General features: G+C 43.1%; 1 protein-coding gene across 2 annotated transcripts; it reads left to right on the forward strand.

The window, feature by feature from the left end:
- Positions 1-13: 13 nt before the first annotated feature.
- On the forward strand, positions 14-17,212 carry KARS1 (lysyl-tRNA synthetase 1). 2 transcript variants are annotated; one of them, XM_036275352.1, is made up of 15 exons: positions 21-117; positions 3,717-3,899; positions 6,403-6,562; positions 7,585-7,750; positions 8,766-8,859; positions 9,470-9,656; positions 9,747-9,872; positions 12,216-12,335; positions 13,619-13,781; positions 13,888-14,061; positions 14,219-14,304; positions 14,567-14,652; positions 15,252-15,378; positions 16,083-16,226; positions 16,943-17,212. In XM_036275352.1, exons 2-15 carry the CDS (start codon positions 3,751-3,753, stop codon positions 17,036-17,038), a joined length of 1,878 nt encoding a protein of 625 aa, XP_036131245.1. In that variant the 5' UTR covers positions 21-117; positions 3,717-3,750; the 3' UTR covers positions 17,039-17,212. The 2 variants fall into 2 exon arrangements, with proteins under 2 accessions (XP_036131247.1, XP_036131245.1); XM_036275354.1 differs by lacking the exon at positions 3,717-3,899 and having other exon boundaries at positions 14-117; positions 16,943-17,200.
- Positions 17,213-17,525: the final 313 nt, after the last annotated feature.

Below are 17,525 nucleotides of genomic sequence, written 5' to 3' on the forward strand. Positions count from 1 at the left end.
GCGACCTGGAAATTGCGGTACGACCTCAGTCCTTTCAGTTCGGGCCTCGGGAGAGATGGCCACGGTGCAGGTTCCCAACGTGAGTGTGGACGGGGGCGAGCCAAAACTGAGCAAAAAGTAAGTGATACTGCGGGTCATCAAGGCCCTTGCAGCCGGAGAATCCGGGCTACGAAGTTTCTCTAGGCTCCGGCCGAGGCGGCCATGCCTGGGGCCTTTCTGCTGGTTGGCGTGGTTCGGACGCGCGGGGTCGTAGCCGCCACGCCCCGAAACTACATTCCCCAGGGTGCCCCGGGGTCTGGGGCTGGTGGGGTCCCTACCTTTCGGACTCCTGGAATAAGAGAATCCAGAGAACTGAAAGGTGACTGGAAAGAGAAACTAGAAAGCGAAACTTACTCCTTCCGTTCCCTCCCTATGAGAAATGTGTTCTTTTAATATGGAGCCACGCCACAATAAGGAGGCTGGAGGAATGTTACATACCCTAGCTTTTCAGAAAGACCTTAATTTTTCTTGGCTTCACTAAGGCCATTCTGAATTATGGCCTTACGTATTAAAGCCAGTTGTAGCCCTGGCCGGGTAAATCAGTTGGTTAGAGCATCATCCCCATATGCCAAGGTTGTGGGTTTCATCCCTGGTAAGGGCACATAGAAGAATCAACAAGTGAATGAAAGCATGGATGGGTGGAACAACAAATCGATGCTTCTCTCCCCCTCTTTCCTCCCCTCTCTCTCAGTCTTTCCCCACTTTCCTTCTCCCACCCACCCCCCGCTCTCCCTCCCTCTCCCTCTGCATCCCCTCCTCTCTCTAAAATCAATCAGTAAGTAACATTTTTTAAATTTATTTTTTATTTATTAATTTGTTTTTGTTACAGATGTTTTTCATTTTTCCCCCATTGACACCCTCCTCCCCTTCTCCCCTCCCCCCATCCCCAGCTTTGTTGTCTATGTTCATTGGTCATGCACACATGCATGTAAGTTCTTTGGTTTATCTCTCCTCCCCCCAACCCCCCTCTTCTGAGGTCTGTACCCCACCTCTATGTCTCTGGGTTAATGTTTTTTTCACCACTTTTTTTTTTTGTTTAGTTTGTTTTTGTTACAGATGTTTCTCATTTTTCCCCCATTGACACACTCCTTCCCCCCCTCCCCCCCATCCCCAACTTTGTTGTCTATGTTCACTGGTCATGAATACATGCCTGTTAGTTCTGTGGTTTATCTCTTCCCCCCAACCCCCCCTTCTCTGAGGCTTTCTGGGTTGATTTTGTTCAGCAGTTTGTTTAGTTCATTATATTCCACAAATAAGTGAGGTCATGTGATATTTGTCTTTCTCTGCTTGGCTTGTTTCGCTTAGCATAATACTCTCCTGGTCCTTCCATGCCGTCTCAAAGGATAAGAGATCTTTCTTTTTTACAGCTGCATAGTTTTCCATTGTGTACATGTACCACAGCTTTTTTATTCACTCATCTACTGATGGACACTTGGGTTGTTTCCAAATCTTAGCGATTGTAAATAGTGCAGCTATGAACATAGGGGTACATATATTCTTTCTGATTGGTGTTTCAGTAAATAACATTTTTTAAAATAGAGCTATCAGTTCTAAAACTGTGTCGTGCACCTGTCCATATGAGTTATTCAAAGGATCTGTGAGTACTGAGGGAATGACCAATGTCTAACAGTAGGAACTGTCTTAGTCAGCTGCACTTAGCATTGCTGGATATAATTTTGTTAAGCACCCCAAATCCTTGGGATGTGAAGGTAAATATAAGTAAGTAAAGATTAGTCACTCTTTTTAACTGTGTCTTATATTCTCTACATACTACACTCCCTCTTAACCAGGGTTCTTAACAGAGCATAGGCAATGATTTGAGTGACTTTTTTCAGTACTAACAAGGATTGTACATAAAATAAATAAAACCATTCCAGAAGCATAGGTGAGAAGTAGTCATGACATGCAATGGCTGTTTTAGTGCATAGGGCTCCATTCTCTTGCTGAACCCTGACAGAATTGTACTCAGCTAGTAAAAATGTTTCCTTTTGTGTCTCTGGGTTTATTCTTGAAAAATGAGAAAAGAAATATCTAAATGTATGGTTTGATAGCATCCTAATATATTGTCCTGAGAGTATCTGATAGATCTCTATGTTTGGAACCCAGTCTTAGACTTCTGCCTTTGGGAAGATCAATTGGGCTTTGATCTGTTACATTAGTAATTGAATTTTAGAGTTGTAGATCACAAATGCTTCCTAAGCAAGGTCTTCGGTTGAAAGTACGATTTTAAGGTAAACTAATGAAATTGGCCAGTTTCTTTCTACTGACTTTTCTTAGATAGTCATATCTACCTTTTTTTTTTTTTTTGGTATGTGCCCCTAGCGGGAACCGAACCCAGGACTCTCTGGTCCACAGGCCAATGCTCCAACTGCTGAGCCACATGAGCTGGGGCGTATCTACCATTTTTTAAAGTAGCTTTTATGTGTCAGGCACTGTGCTGGAACTATACAAACATTTTCTCTAATCTCAGTAATAACTTTGCAGGTGTCCATTTTTCAACTTAATAGACTGAGGGTGATTACATACATTGCTGAATTGTGCATAACTAAAGTACAGTCTATCACTGATCCAAAGCTCTGGAGTAGAAATCTAACATCAAACTCCACAGCCCAAGCTCTTTTTTTTTTTATCCTCACTTGAGTACTTTTTTTTTTTTTTTCCATTTACCTTCAGATAGAGCCGGAAGGAGAGAGGGAGGAAGAGAGAAAGAAACATCAATGTGAGAGAGACACATCGAGTGGTTGCCACCCACACAACCCCAACCAGGGCCTGGGACAAACTGCAACCAAGGTACATGCCCTTAGCGGGAACTGAACCCGGGACTCTCTGGTCTGCGGGCTGACGCTCTAACCGCTGAGCCACACTGGCCAGGGCAGCCCAAGCTCTTTATACTGACTGCACCATACCTCACATTGTAAAAGAATCTGCTATTGATGGCATGTAATTCCTCTAGTGCCCATAGACTAAAGTAATGTTAATATTTTCTTGTTTCTTGTTCTTGGAACATCCTTGGTCTGAATCTATTGTGAGCACCATTTTATGCCAGTTATTTTCTCCAAGTTTAAAAACAGATGGGCTGCCTGACAGATGACTGATTTCCAGATGAAAGGCCAAATTTGTTTGAATACAATAAAGAACATGATCCCTGTAATTCTGTTTCCTTCTGGTGTTAAAGTATAAACATAATGTAGCTTAAAACTCTTCCTGACATTTTCCTTTCTTCCTATTCCTAGAGCTCTTAACAAGTCTTATCTTTGACTCAAGTGCTTCTGTGTGGCTTGCTTTTAGCTTCATGTAGAGTTTGCGATTGACAGTGACATTATATAATGCTTTCCAGTGCCAAGAGAGAAAAAGCACATGTTAGGGGCTTCAGAAACACTGTTTACGGTCCTGTCTCCAATTTTCTAGAATGTTGCCATCATTTCTACCTGTAAGCTATTGCTGTTGACTTTTGACCCCAGATATGCATCTTTTTACCATAGTCAGGACTGAGAACATTGTCAGTTCCAGTTGCAGCAGAGTGAGTGGTAGGGGCCGTTGTCAGTTAAGAGAGTCTTAAATAAAATGGGACACTAAAAGGTTTTGCATCCCCCCCAACCCATAAGAATAAGAGTGCTGGTTGGGTTTATGTATACTGTCTGTCCCATCTGATACCACATCTCTGTGTTTCCTGTTAGGTGGTGGTAATCATTAGTTCCAGGGTGTTCTGCCATGTTGACGCAAGCTGCTGTAAGGCTTGTTAGGGGGTCCCTGCGCCAAACCTCCTGGGCACAATGGGGGCAGAGGGAACTGCTGCGACTGGGTCCACTTGCTCCTTTCACAGCGCTTCACAAGGACAAGCCACTTTCTAATAAAAGAAGGTTGGTGCTCATTACCTTCTTTACTGTTCAGGGAGCAAAAGTCCTCCCCTCACTTGGGTCCTTTTCTGTTAAGCCTCTAAGTCTTTGGACTTGTTGCTAAGGAAACAAAGAGTCCTGCTACCAAAACCAATAGTCCTTTCTCATTTTCTCTTTAATAAATTCATATTTCCTGTCCTTAAATTCTTTTTTTTGGTACGTGCCCCTAGTGGGAACCGAACCCGGGTCTCTGGTCTGCAGACCAACGCTCCAGGCGCTGAGCCAAACCGGCCAGGGCTGTCCTTAAATTCTTGAAATGACTTGTGGGTCTTATTTAGAACAGTGCTAAAACAAAACCCTTGTATTAATAAAGAATTTCTATGCCCTGGCCTGTTTGGCTCAGCGGTTAGGGCATAGGCCATGGACCAAAGAATTGTGGATTCAATTCCAGTCAAGGGCATGTACCTTGATTGCGGTTCCGTTCCTGGCCCTGGCTCTGACCCAGGCTGTGCGTGAGGCAGCTGGTCAGTGTGTTTCTCTCACATGGATGTTTCTCTCTCACGTGGTCTCCCCGCCCCCGCCCCCCCCCCCCATCAGTAAAATTAATGGAAAAATATCCTCAGGTGAGGATTTAAAGAAAAAAAGAATTTCTAGTTCAGATTCTTTTCCCTTTCCTGTCTTTCTGGAATTTGTTTGTTCCTGGGATTAATTTGGTTTCCAGTCTTCTTTGGTTGTTATTAATCCTCACCCAAGAATATTCTACCATTGAGCTTTAGAGAGGGAGGGAGGGAGGGAGGGTGGGAAAGGAAAGGAAAACATTGATGTGAGAAAGACACATCGACCAGTTGCCTCCCACGTGACCCAACTAGGGCTGGGGATCAAACCTGCAACCCAGCTACATGGCCTTGATCGGGAATTGAACCTAAGACCCCTCGGTCCAAGGGCCAAAGCTCAACCACTGAGCCAAACCAGCCAGGGCTAGTTTCCAGTCTTATTTCTATCCCCAGGACCTTTTTGGATTATTCTTAGGATTGATTTGGTTTAAAGAGCAACACCTGGTTGAATGGGTTTATTATATTAATGCTAGGAAGAACTAGATAGGATTAGATGCCCCCTAACTGAATTACAGCACAGTAGTGCCGGCATGCTATTAACATTGGTGGTTTGAAAGAATGATCAATTCTATTTGAATAAGAGGGTATCCCTCTCTCCCCAATCTATTTGGTTTTTGGATTCACATAATAAGGTTTCAAATCATAAGGGATACCGAGATATGTGAATTGCTTTACTTTTTGAGTCTCAGGTGACAAGAACCAAGAGTAGGTAGTAAGGGATTTGACCAAATCTATAAAGTTTCTGTCCTGGGTACAGATAGTAAAGGGTTAACATAGTGAGGGATACCTTAATAGCTCATGTTTGTATGCTTACTACATGCTAGGGACAAGGTCATCTCTTTACATATATTATCTCAATCCTCACTATAATATTTGGGGCAGGGGATATCATCCATTTTACAAGATGGAGAGAAGTTAAGTCACTTGTCCAAGGTTACATAATTGATAGGTCGGTGTGTCAGAATTTATTCCTAGGGAATCTGACTCCAAAGACAGTATATTGCCCACTATACTATGCCACTTTGTATACTGTTCCACCAGTTTGTTGTCAGAGCCAGGCTTCAGTGGGCAGAGTGAGATTTATGTTCAAGGCCATTGTCAGTACATTGATCAATGCTGAGGGAGAGATTATCAGTGGAGTATCTCCTTGAACTCTGAAGAGCCACCCTTCCCTACTCCAGATTAACCCACTCCTTGGAGGGGTCGGGAGGGGTGGCAGACAGAGCTGGAAATGTTGCCTTATATCAGATCTGGTACTCAAGGAACTAATATTCTACAAAGGATAGGTAGTAGACAGCTAAGATTTAGACCTTGGCCTCAAGGGGCTCCCTAGACTAATTAGCTTGAGAAAAACCTATCTTGCTGATTGATTTTTCTAGAAAACCTGTTTTTCTATTCTAAATATAAACTAATATGTAGGATTTTTCTTTGCCATTGACCTCAGACTGGAAAGCACATACTGAGAAAGAACTTTCACATTTTTTTAATTAATTTTTTTCTTTATTAATTTTTAGAGAGAGGAAAGGAGAGGGAGAGAAAGATAGAAACATCGATGAGAGAGAACATTAACTGGCTGCCTTCTGCATGCCCCACACTGGGGATCAGGCCCACAACCTAGACATGTGCCCTGACCAGGAATCGAACTGGCGACCTCTTGGTGCATGGGTCGACGCTCAACCACTGAGCCACACAGGCCAGACAAGAACTTTCACATCTTTATTCTAAATTTATTTTCTCCTGTGTCCCTCACAGGTATAGAGTTCAGTGATCACGAGACTAGAAGTGGGGGTAGAGAACTGAGCAAGATCATTTCCCCCAGGCTGTTCGTGTTTTTGACAAGTGTCTATGGGGCAGAACATAATAGAAGATTCTTCAGGCAGCTGTTGCATTGAACATTTTCATCTTCCCAACAGTGAGCTAAAGAGACGCCTGAAAGCTGAGAAGAAAGTAGCAGAGAAGGAGGCCAAGCAGAAGGAGCTCAGTGAGAAACAGCTAAGCCAGGCCAATGCTACTGCCACCAACCACACCACTGACAATGATGTGGGTGCCGAGGAGGAGAGCCTGGACCCAAACGTGAGTCCCCTGGACCTCCACCCTGGCTGGGCACAGGGAAGCTTTAGATGGGGCTTCTGGCAAATCCCTGGGAACCAATGACTAAGAAGATAAAATAGGAACTGGAACAGCCACTGGGCCCTAAGTCACTGCAAAAGGATGAAGGAGAACCTGCCACTCAATCTGGTCAAAAGCACAGGCCCTGAGCATTTTTCTAATCAACTGTCAATAGGCATTTAGGAGAATCTAGTGACTTCAAAGTAACTGATTAATCTTCCTTGGAACTGCTGGGCCTTTAATGCAGCCCCAGAAAAAGTGTTCCCCTAAAGATGGACTAGGGTATTCTTTAGACCAGAGATTGTTGAAAAGTGGCCTGCAGGCCAGATCCACTCCCCCTGGTCCCTCCTCTCTGGTATTATAAGTAAAATTGTATTAGAACACAACCATGCTCATGTTTTAAGAAATGTCTAAAGCTCGCCCTGGCCGGTTTGGCTCAGCGGTTGGAGTGTCGGCCTGAGGACCATAGAGTCCTGGGTTCGGTTCCCGCTAGGGGCACATACCAAAAAAAAGAAATGTCTAATGCTGCTTTCAAACTACAACAGCAGAGTTGAGTAGTTGCATCAGGAAAAGTTTGCTGTCCCCTGCTATAGAATGTCCCTATTTTAACTTTCTCCAGGCCCCATGGGCCTCCCTTAGGGAAAAGTCTGATGTGAGTGAGAAAGCGGGAATGGAGTTAAGTGACTCACCATGATGCATGTATGTCCACAAAAGTGGTAACCAAGGCCACCTGTACCAATTGGGCTTATTATTTTAGGCAGAACTCCAATTTTTCTATTTGTTGAATCTTGCTTTTAAGTGCAAATCTCACTCCATATCCAATCCTGTGATATCAAGGGTATTAGGGTGGGGGTAGTTAAAGAAACCTCAGTGTATTGGGGCCACTCTGAGGCACAATATCGTATTCTGCTAGATGGGCCAATGGTCTGATCAGGTTATACTTCTCAAAGACATTTTCATTTTGGTTTCTGTGTTTTGGGTTAAAGCAATACTACAAGATCCGCAGCCAAGCAGTCCACCAACTAAAGGTCAGTGGGGATGACCCATACCCACACAAGTTCCATGTAGACATCTCGCTCAGTCACTTCATCCAAGAATACAGCCACCTGCAGCCTGGGGACCACCTGAGTGACATTACCTTAAAGGTGGCAGGTAGGAAGACTCCAACTTCACTGAGCTCCCTCTTCTATTTTAGTGAAGTATTCAGAAATATAGCAGCTTGCTTTCTGAGATTTCCACGCTCTCTTTCCCCTTCGTTTTTGCTAGACCTTCTCTTTCCTTTTTCTGTTTCCCTGGTCTTACTCAGTTTTGGGGGCCTTGTCCTAGAAGAGACCTCTGGCTGTTAAATTTAGAGAGTTCCTGGGGGCTACACTAAACATCTTCATCCCCTACACCTCAATGCAGCCCATTATACAGTTGTCCCTTGACACTTCGCGCTTCGACTTTCGTGGCTTCACTCTATTGCAGTTTTTTCTTCACAGCTTCACTCTATCACGGTTTTTTAAAATATAGTCGGTTTTTTCAAATGTAATATTTGAAAAAAACTACGATAGGGTGAAGCCCTGAAAGTCTAAGTGTGAAGTGGCGAGGGACAACTATATAAATAAAGAATCCTACTTCGTGGAAATTTATTTATCGTGGTAGAGTCTAGAACTGATTAACCACGATAAACAAGGGCTGACTGTACCCACTGGTATGTCTGCTATCTGCCATTTAGCCTGCCACTTTCTCCAGTGAATACCTATAACTGTTAGGAGATTTTCAGTTTTCAGACCCATTGGACACCCCATTACATCCCACATAGTGATGTTGGAGCTCTTGGTGATTTACCTTATTGCTTGTAGTTGGGGATTCTTATGAATATCTTCCCACATAATTTTGTTGTAAATCCTGTCAGTAACTTTTTGGCCTTGCCTGTCGTACATTCTATTTTTATGTGAGAGTTCAGGAAGATCCAAAGTCAGATCTTCCTGCACGTCCTGCACATGGTTGAAATGGGGGTCTAACATTGTCATGAACACTAAGGCAGGGCTTAGGCCTATGGCTAAAATCAAATTGTTCTGGTTTATGTTGTGCCCAGACAAAAAATGCAGAGGGAGCTTTTTTGGCACTGATGTGAAATGGCTTCTGGTTCTATCAGTCAATATTTTTGCTGTTCTTTTTCTAGGTAGGATCCATGCCAAAAGAGCTTCTGGGGGAAAGCTCATCTTCTATGACCTTCGAGGAGAGGGGGTCAAGTTGCAAGTCATGGCCAATTCTAGGTATAGAGATATCCAATTATATATATGGTTTCTAGGTTAGACCAGAACAACACATTTGGGGATAAAGTCCCATGTGGTCTTCTTTTCCCCCTTGGTATTTAAGGTTAGAAAAAGAAGGGTATCGCTGGGTAAAGCTCTACAGAGAATAAAAAAGGGCATGTGGTCATCTGGAGAATAAAGGCTGCTCTTGGGTTGTGTAGCAAGTAAAAGATAATACTTTTTGCCCTGGGTGGTGTGGTTCAATGGTTAGAGCATCGACCCTGCACCAAAGGGTCCTGGATTTGATTTCCGGTCAAAGGCACATACCTGGGTTGCAAGTTCGATCCCCGGCCCCAGTCCGGGCTCCTGTGGAAGGCAACCAATCAATGTGTCTCTCACATCGATGTTTATACCCCCCACCCCACCCCCAAAATCAATGGAAAAAATGTCCTGAGGTGAAGATTAAAAAATAAAAATAAAGAAAATAGTTTTTGATAGTTGATCTTGAATCAGATTTTTCTTGAGCTCACATTAACTAGGCATTAACAATTTAGTGAGGTTTCCAGAGTAAACCAGTGGTCACTTTTAATTTGTAATATTGTATATTGAATTATATTTTCCTTTTAATCAGGAATTATAAATCAGAAGAAGAATTTATTCGTATCAATAACAAACTGCGTCGGGGAGACATAATTGGAGTTCAGGGGAATCCTGGAAAAACCAAGAAGGGTGAGCTGAGCATCATTCCCTATGAGATCACACTGCTATCTCCTTGCTTGCATATGTTACCTCATCTTCACTTTGGCCTCAAAGACAAGGTAAGTTCTTGTGACCCGCCCCCCCCAAAGCTGTGGTTTATTATAACACTGAATCAGACATGTTAGTGATCTCTGTTGCTTTTGGTTTAGGAAACACGATATCGTCAGAGATACTTGGACTTGATCCTGAATGACTTTGTGAGGCAGAAATTTATCATCCGCTCTAAGATCATCACGTATATAAGAAGTTTCTTGGATGAGTTGGGATTCCTAGAGGTGATGGAGAGTTCCTGACAGATAGGCTGCCTTGCTATGCTTGACTTTTATTGTTCCTTCCCTTCCCTTTTCCAAGGCATGTCCTGTGTCAATATCCTTCATGCTCAATGACCCCTTTATTGCCAGCATCTTTGTACCATCTTGTTTACTTAGTGCCCTGATTAGGAAGGCAGGACCTGACTTCTAAGATAAAGGACAAAGGTAGGGCCATCCACACAGTAATGATACCACATTCAATGTGTTATCAACTCATTTTGCTTTTCTGTAGCATTAACATTGTTTTTAATTTAAACTAAAAAAAATTTTTTTTAAAACATTTTTTTCAACAACTGTGTCCTTTTTATTTTTACTTCTTTATTTTTTAATGTTTCTATTGATTTTTTAGAGAGAGAGAGAGAAACATCGATCAGCCCTGGCCGGTTTGGCTCAGCGGTTAGAGCGTCAGCCTGCGATCCAGAGAGACCTGGGTTCAGTTCCTGCTAAGGGCATATACCTCAGTTGCAGTTTGTCCCCAGCCCTGGTTGGGTCATACAGGAGGCAGCCACTCGATGTGTCCCTTTTGCGTCCATGTTTCTCTCTCTCCTTCTCCCACTCTGAACAAAAAAATTGAAAAATGTCCTCAGGTGAGGATTTAAAAAAAAAAGAAAAAGAAACATCGATCAGCTGCCTCCTGCACGCCCCCTACTGGGGGATCAAGTCCACAACCCAGGCATGGTCCCTAACTGGGAATTGAACCGGGACCTCTCCATTCATGGGATGATGCTCAGTCCACTGAGCCACACCAGCTGAGCAAGAAAAACATTTTTAAAACATGTTTTTTAACTGTATGAGAAAGTTGAGTGCATGTTACTATAAAACAAATTCAAACAATAAAAAAATAAATAGAGGAAAAACTGAAAGTCCCCTTTTATTTCTCCCAACTAACTTCCCTCCCCAAACATGTTTGATACATATCCTTCCCCTCCATTTACAATGCTATATACTTATACACTTATGCCTGTTGCTGATGGGGTAGATGTTTTAGAAAGGTTTTATTTTTTTCTTTAAATATAAATGAAGTCACAGTATGTTTATTATGATGGACCTGTTTTAGGGTTTTTTTCCCCACCTAATATATTTTGGAACCCTTTGCATATGTCTCTTTCTCTAAGTTTCTGATTTTTTTCTGTAATGTTTCAGTGAACATCTTTGTGCTTATGTGCAAGTGATGTTTTTTATTGAATTTATTGGGGTGACCTTGGTTAATAAAATTATACAGGTTTCAGGTGTACAGTTTTATAATACATCTGTGTGCAAGTGTTTCTGTAGGATGAATTTCTAGAAGTGGAATAACTAAGTCAAAGGATATAAGCAGTTAAATTTTTTTTCCGCGATACTTACATTCTTATTTTAAAGGGTACACATAGGGCAAGGTCTAGAAACGTTCCAGACATGGAGCTTCCATGCCTTGTCCCTTTGGAGTCAGGGCACATCACCTTCCTGGTACATTGATATGTTCACCAACTGGGAAGCTCCCCCAAACTTCAGTGTCTCGAGTTTTCACTGAGGCTTCATTACGTGTGCACAATTGATTTAATCATTGGCCATGTGACCAAACTCAAACTCCAGTCCATCTCCCCTCCTTGGAGGTCAGAAAGCTAGAGATTTTAGCCCTCAAATCAAGCTCTTGGTCTTTTTGGTGACCAGCCCCTAGCAGTTAACTTTTTTTTTCTTTATTGATTTTTAGAGAGAGAGGGAGGGAGAGAGAGAGAGAGAAACATCCATGAGAGAGAACAGCGACTGGCAGCCCCCACTGGGGATCAGGCCCACAACTTGGGCATGTTCCCTGACCAGGTATCACACCAGCGATCTCTTGGTGCATGAATCGACATTCAACCACTGAGCCACACTGGCTGGGCTAAGCAGTTAATTTTTAATAGATGTTACAAAATTGAATAAATTACACTCAAGAAAACCTATTCCCCATTTAGAATTCCACTTACAGCCTGTGAAAGTTTATGGTACAGTAAATCCTCCCTTAATGTCGTCAGTAGATTCTGCTGTTTTAAGCCAAACAACATATAATGAAATGTTTTACCATAGGCTGATTGCTATAAACAAGAGTTAAGTTCCAATAGCATTTCATTGTTATAATTAACATTAACAAAATATTATTCAAAGAACTGTTGTAATATGTTAATGGTGTTTGGTATTATTTGGAAAATCAAGCTATCTACTTTTTTGTCAAGCACTTGTACATTACTATTGAACTTACCTTTTACTTGGGGATATATAGCATGAGCTTTCCCCCAAGGCCTCTGCTTTGACACCTCTGAGGACAAAATGTGTCTCCCTGTCCTTTAGATTGAAACTCCCATGATGAACATCATCCCAGGGGGAGCTGTGGCCAAGCCTTTTATCACCTACCACAATGAGCTGGACATGAATTTATATATGAGAATTGCTCCAGAACTCTACCATAAGGTAATCAAGAATAAGATGGTCTGTTCCCCTAGAGAAGCAATATGCTGGAAAAACATTGTCTAGATGGGTATACTCCAGAAATAAGAGCAATAATGAGGGTAAAATATCCAGGAGGACATTCTAATTTGTCGGGCTTGTGAGTGTTACACTTATAGAATTTCGCTACAAGATCAGTAGAGAATTACAGGTCAGGGGGCAAATGGATCTTTCCTAGGCGTACAGATCCTCCTGATGTACTTTGGTTTTCATTATACGTACTTTAATAGTTCTCCTTGAATTAGATTTTATTTTAGTCTTTTGTAGAAGAAAGAACTTAGTCTCTCTAGAAGTTTGAAGTAACTATCTTCAGATCACCACAGTAAATATAAAGGCTGTCATTCAAGATTCTTAGTTGCAAACAACAAAATCTCTTACAACTAATTTAAGCAAAAGAAAAATGTATTAAAATATATGCAGAAGCTCACAGTTTTCCAGGAGGATCAGAGAATCGGGCTTGGAGACCACATGATAAGGGTCCTGAGTCCACTCTAAGATCATCCCATTGGAGAACCCAGTATTTTCTTTTTTTTTTATCCTCACCCGAGGACACTTTTCCATTCTTTACTCAGATAGAGCAGGAAGGAGAGAGAGGAAGAGAGAGAAGCATCGATGTGAAAGGGACACATCGAGTGGCCACCACCCACACGACCCAACCAGGGCCGGGGACAAACTGCAGCCAAGGTACATGCCCTTAGCAGGAACCGAACCCCGGTCTCTGGACCGCAGGCTGATGCTCTAACCGCTGAGCCAAACCGGCCAGGGCGAACCCAGTATTTTTTTACAAGCCAGTTACCACAGCTCATAACCCTGGCACTAGGCACAGGTCACTGCCCTTAGGACTTCTACAGTTACTACCTCTAAAAGCTAGATCTCTGTCGCCCTTGGCCAGAAGGAATTCTGTGCAATACCTACATCTTTCAGTAGCTTCCTTGTTGAAGTCTCGTGGTTGTGTCTGAGTAGTGGAGAGCTTTGGTCATGTGTCTGCATCCTAACCTGAACAGAGGCTTCTTTCTTGGGGAGACTCACACTCACAAGAAGGGGGGGACGTCCCATACAAAGGAACAGTATGCAGAGGTGCTGGGCAGCCAAAATGAGTGATTAAAGAAAATAGGGTGCTCAGCATTTAGGTTGGGACCTGAGATCATGCCTGAGCTGTAAAAACCAAGTTATAGCTTTTATAGAAAGGAACTTTCCAGAGCCATTAAGACAAGATTAACCACCAAGACCATGCCATGTGTTGTTAGATGCTGGTGGTTGGTGGCATTGACCGGGTTTATGAAATTGGACGCCAGTTCCGGAATGAAGGAATAGATATGACTCACAATCCTGAGTTCACCACCTGTGAGTTTTACATGGCCTACGCAGACTATCATGATCTCATGGAAATCACAGAGAAGATGATTTCAGGTGACCCCTCCCGCTTCCTTTGTTTTTCACAAGAGTCTTGAGGGACTAGTGTGCTGCTTTCAGGAGGACTTCCATTGGTCCTCTTTAAATGAGATTTCTTTCCCAGGGATGGTAAAGCACATTACAGGCAGTTACAAGGTCACTTACCATCCTGATGGCCCAGAGGGCCAAGCCTACGAGATTGACTTCACCCCACCCTTTCGGAAAATCTGCATGGTAGAGGAGCTTGAGAAAGCCCTAGGGACGAAGCTGCCAGAAAGTAACCTCTTCGAAACTGAAGGTAAAGTGCTACACTCTTCCATTGTATGCCCCTTCTTCCTGTTTAGCTCTGAATTAGATTGTGTCAGGGCTAGCATTTCCCACACTGTTCTCTTTTTATATTTGTTTACTGGGGTAGTGTAATGTCTTCTGTCCTAACTCGTACATTTGTGTTACAGAAACTCGCAAAATTCTTGATGATATCTGTGTGGCAAAAGCTATTGAATGCCCTCCACCTCGGACCACAGCCAGACTCCTTGATAAGGTGAAAGGCCATGCACTTTAGTATATGCCCTCATCCAGTAGTAACCAGCCCCCTGCTCCTCATGAAGGTGAACTAGAGATAAAGAGAATTAACAAGTTTTACTGTACTGAACTCTGTGCAAAATAGTTATGGATGTTATCTTAGCTCATCCTTAGCCATTGAAGAGTTGGTATGGGTGGAGGCTGATCCTCTTCCACACAGACTGGGACGATCAAAATGCCATTCAGAAGGATCTCTAGCTCTGCTTTTCTTTCTCACTAAGCTTGTTGGGGAGTTCCTGGAAGTGACATGCATCAATCCTACATTCATCTGTGATCACCCGCAGATAATGAGCCCTTTGGCAAAATGGTAAGATAAAGCATGGTGTCAGTTACCTGTTGCTGCATAACAACCAGAACTTAGTAGCATAAAACAGTTTATTAATTCTCAAGGTTTCCTGAGTTCATTGGATAATCTCTCTGCTCTACATAGTGTTTGCTAGGGTAACTCAAGTGGCTCTTTTCAACTGGGAACTCTGCCAAGGGCACCTTGTGTCTCCTCCACATGTGCCTTTCTGACAGCGTAGCCTTGGACTTTCTTATATAGCAGCTGCATTCTCAGAGGAAGCATTCCAAGAGGACAAACCCCAGTGTGCAAACATATCAAAGCCTCTGCTGCTGTCCCATTAGCCAAAGCAAGTCATATGGGCAGCCCAGAGCCCATGTGACAGATTACAGGAGGTATGGTTCAGTGTAACCGCCTACCACACAGGTTTGTTGCGAAGATAATTATTAGAACTTCCTTGTCTCTCTCTCCAACCCTCCTCATTGTTCTACAAACTGATTTGATGCTGAGAATTCATTGTAGGCTTCAGTAACACTTTTTTGAGTCAATTGGAATTCAGAAACTTATGTTTGTACCAGATGTTAGATTATTAGTGAACCTCCCCTTTGGTCTCTTGTTCCCAGGCACCGCTCTAAAGAGGGTCTAACTGAGCGCTTTGAGCTTTTTGTCATGAAGAAGGAAATATGCAATGCCTACACCGAGCTGAATGACCCCATGAGGCAGCGGCAGCTTTTCGAAGAACAGGCCAAGGTAAGGAAGAAGAGTGAACAAAGGCACATTTCCATCGGTGTCCGTACTCACCAGGAAATCAGCTTGATCCCTGATCTGTGTCATTGTCTGCATTTCTTGGTGACTTCAACAGAATGAAGGATAAAGTCACAGGCTTCCCTGAAAGCAGTCATATTTCAAGATTGAGAACTTGACTAGTTTGGCCCTAGAATGTCTACATATGAGGAGCTTGAGGCATGAACATCTAAGTAGGGAGTGTGACACTTGTCTTGAAAATATGTTTGCCTAACAAGACTATAATTGTTCTCATGGTGCATTTACTGTAGTGACTTAAGGGTGAGAGGCAGATAAAGATGAATGAAGACAGAGCCCCCACAGCTGCCTGCACTAACATTGCCACTGACAGGCAGTTCCAGGAAATGAGAAGAGGATCTTGGGAATCATCAGAGTCTCTGAAAATCCATCTCACTGGGCTTGCAGAGCCTTAGGCAGTGGAGCTGTTTTCATTTCAGAGAAATGTTCATGTGTTCCACGGTAGATTTCATTAGTCCTGATCTCTAGGCTCCAGCCTGAAGTTCCTAGGAAACCCAGTTCCCAGCAAGTGCTGGGTGTGCAGGGCATCCCTGGAATGGTCATCCCTCTGAGAGTTTTAACATGCTGACTCAGACACTGAGAGATGATGCAGCCCAGAACAAGTGTCACTGTTTGGTTCTCTTCTCTTTTAGGCCAAGGCTGCTGGCGATGATGAGGCTATGTTCATAGACGAAAACTTCTGCACTGCCCTGGAATACGGGCTGCCCCCCACAGCTGGCTGGGGCATGGGCATTGACCGAGTCACCATGTTTCTCACAGATTCCAATAACATCAAGGTATAGCAGCCCTCCACGCACACACTGCCTTGAAGACTCCATTGTCGGACATGGGGCATGGTGGGCCTAGAGAGTAAGGGCAGGCTTTGGGCTGGGAGGAGAAGCAGGCAGAGGAGTTATATGCAGTGCCACGGGCAGAAGATCAGAGCATCTAACTTACAGAATTTGAAGCAAAAGGAATACTAATTCCTTTTGTTAGAGACTTATTTGTTAGAGACCCTATTTATTTTTTGAGGATCCAAGAAACATGCTAAGCTCTCTACATTCATTAACATTTAACTTAAGTCAGCCCTTTTAGGTCTAGAATTTGTTATCCAACCCCCTTTTTAAAAATAGGTTTTGTTGACTCTTTAGAGAGAGAGGAAGGGAGAGAAATAGAAACATCAATATGAGACAGAAACATGGATCAGCTGCCTCCTGCACACCCCCTACTGGGGATCGAGCTGGCAAACCCAGGCATGTACCCTGACTGGGAATTGAACCAGGACCTCTCAGTCCATGGGACAACACTCAGTCCACTGAACCACACTGGCTGGGCATGTGTTCTTTCGCATCCTCTATAACTGAAAGAAACTGAGTTGAATTAAAGAACACATCTGGGATGTACAGATCTCTGGGTTTTGGTTGTAACAATAACCAAAGGCAAAAACGAATGGGTGGATAGCTGTGAAAAAAATAGTGTTTCTTAGTTTCAAAATGCATTTTATCTCCTGTAGGAAGTACTTCTGTTTCCTGCTATGAAACCTGAAGACAAGAAGGAAAATGTAACTGCTGATACATTGGAAAGCACAACAGTTGGCACATCTGTGTAGAAAATAACTGCAAGTCACACAACTCAGGCACCTTTGCACTTCTGCAAAAAATCAAGGACTGCAAGGGAATTCTTGTGTGTTGCTATCCAGTTGACTGTCACAGTTCAGTCACCAGGGCGAGAAAAGAAATTAAGAATTCCGCTTTTACATCTTGTTACCAAATAAACCGTTTGCTCTCTACTCCTGCCTCTTCACTCTTTTACCTTTGGAATGTGAACTTTTTTCTCAGGTTGCTGGCCTAATGAAGGTTTAAGATTACACCACTTTATTCAACAAATTTATATTAATGCCTGCCATGTGCCAGGCACTGTTCTAAGGCAGTGGTTCTCAACCTTCCTAATGCCACGACCCTTTAACACAGTTCCTCAAGTTGTATGTGGGCGTATCTGCATGTGGGCGGACCCACCTGGAGACGGATAGAGGAGCGGTGTCTCAGTTCCTAAGACCATCGGAAATATGTTTTCCGATGGTCTCAGGCGACCCCTGT

The sequence above is a fragment of the Molossus molossus genome, unplaced genomic scaffold, assembly GCF_014108415.1.
Source record: "Molossus molossus isolate mMolMol1 unplaced genomic scaffold, mMolMol1.p scaffold_m16_p_21, whole genome shotgun sequence".
Lineage (NCBI taxonomy): Eukaryota > Metazoa > Chordata > Mammalia > Chiroptera > Molossidae > Molossus > Molossus molossus.

What these genes read in the sequence shown, in the direction of transcription:
- KARS1 (XM_036275352.1), top strand. Translation starts at nt 3,751, where the DNA reads ATGTTGACGCAAGCTGCTGTAAGGCTTGTTAGGGGGTCCCTGCGCCAA. An exon ending in CTCCAGAACTCTACCATAAG is followed by an intron (nt 12,336 to 13,618) that starts GTAATCAAGAAT and finishes ATGTGTTGTTAG; the next exon opens with ATGCTGGTGGTTGGTGGCAT. An exon ending in CAGATTCCAATAACATCAAG is followed by an intron (nt 16,227 to 16,942) that starts GTATAGCAGCCC and finishes TATCTCCTGTAG; the next exon opens with GAAGTACTTCTGTTTCCTGC.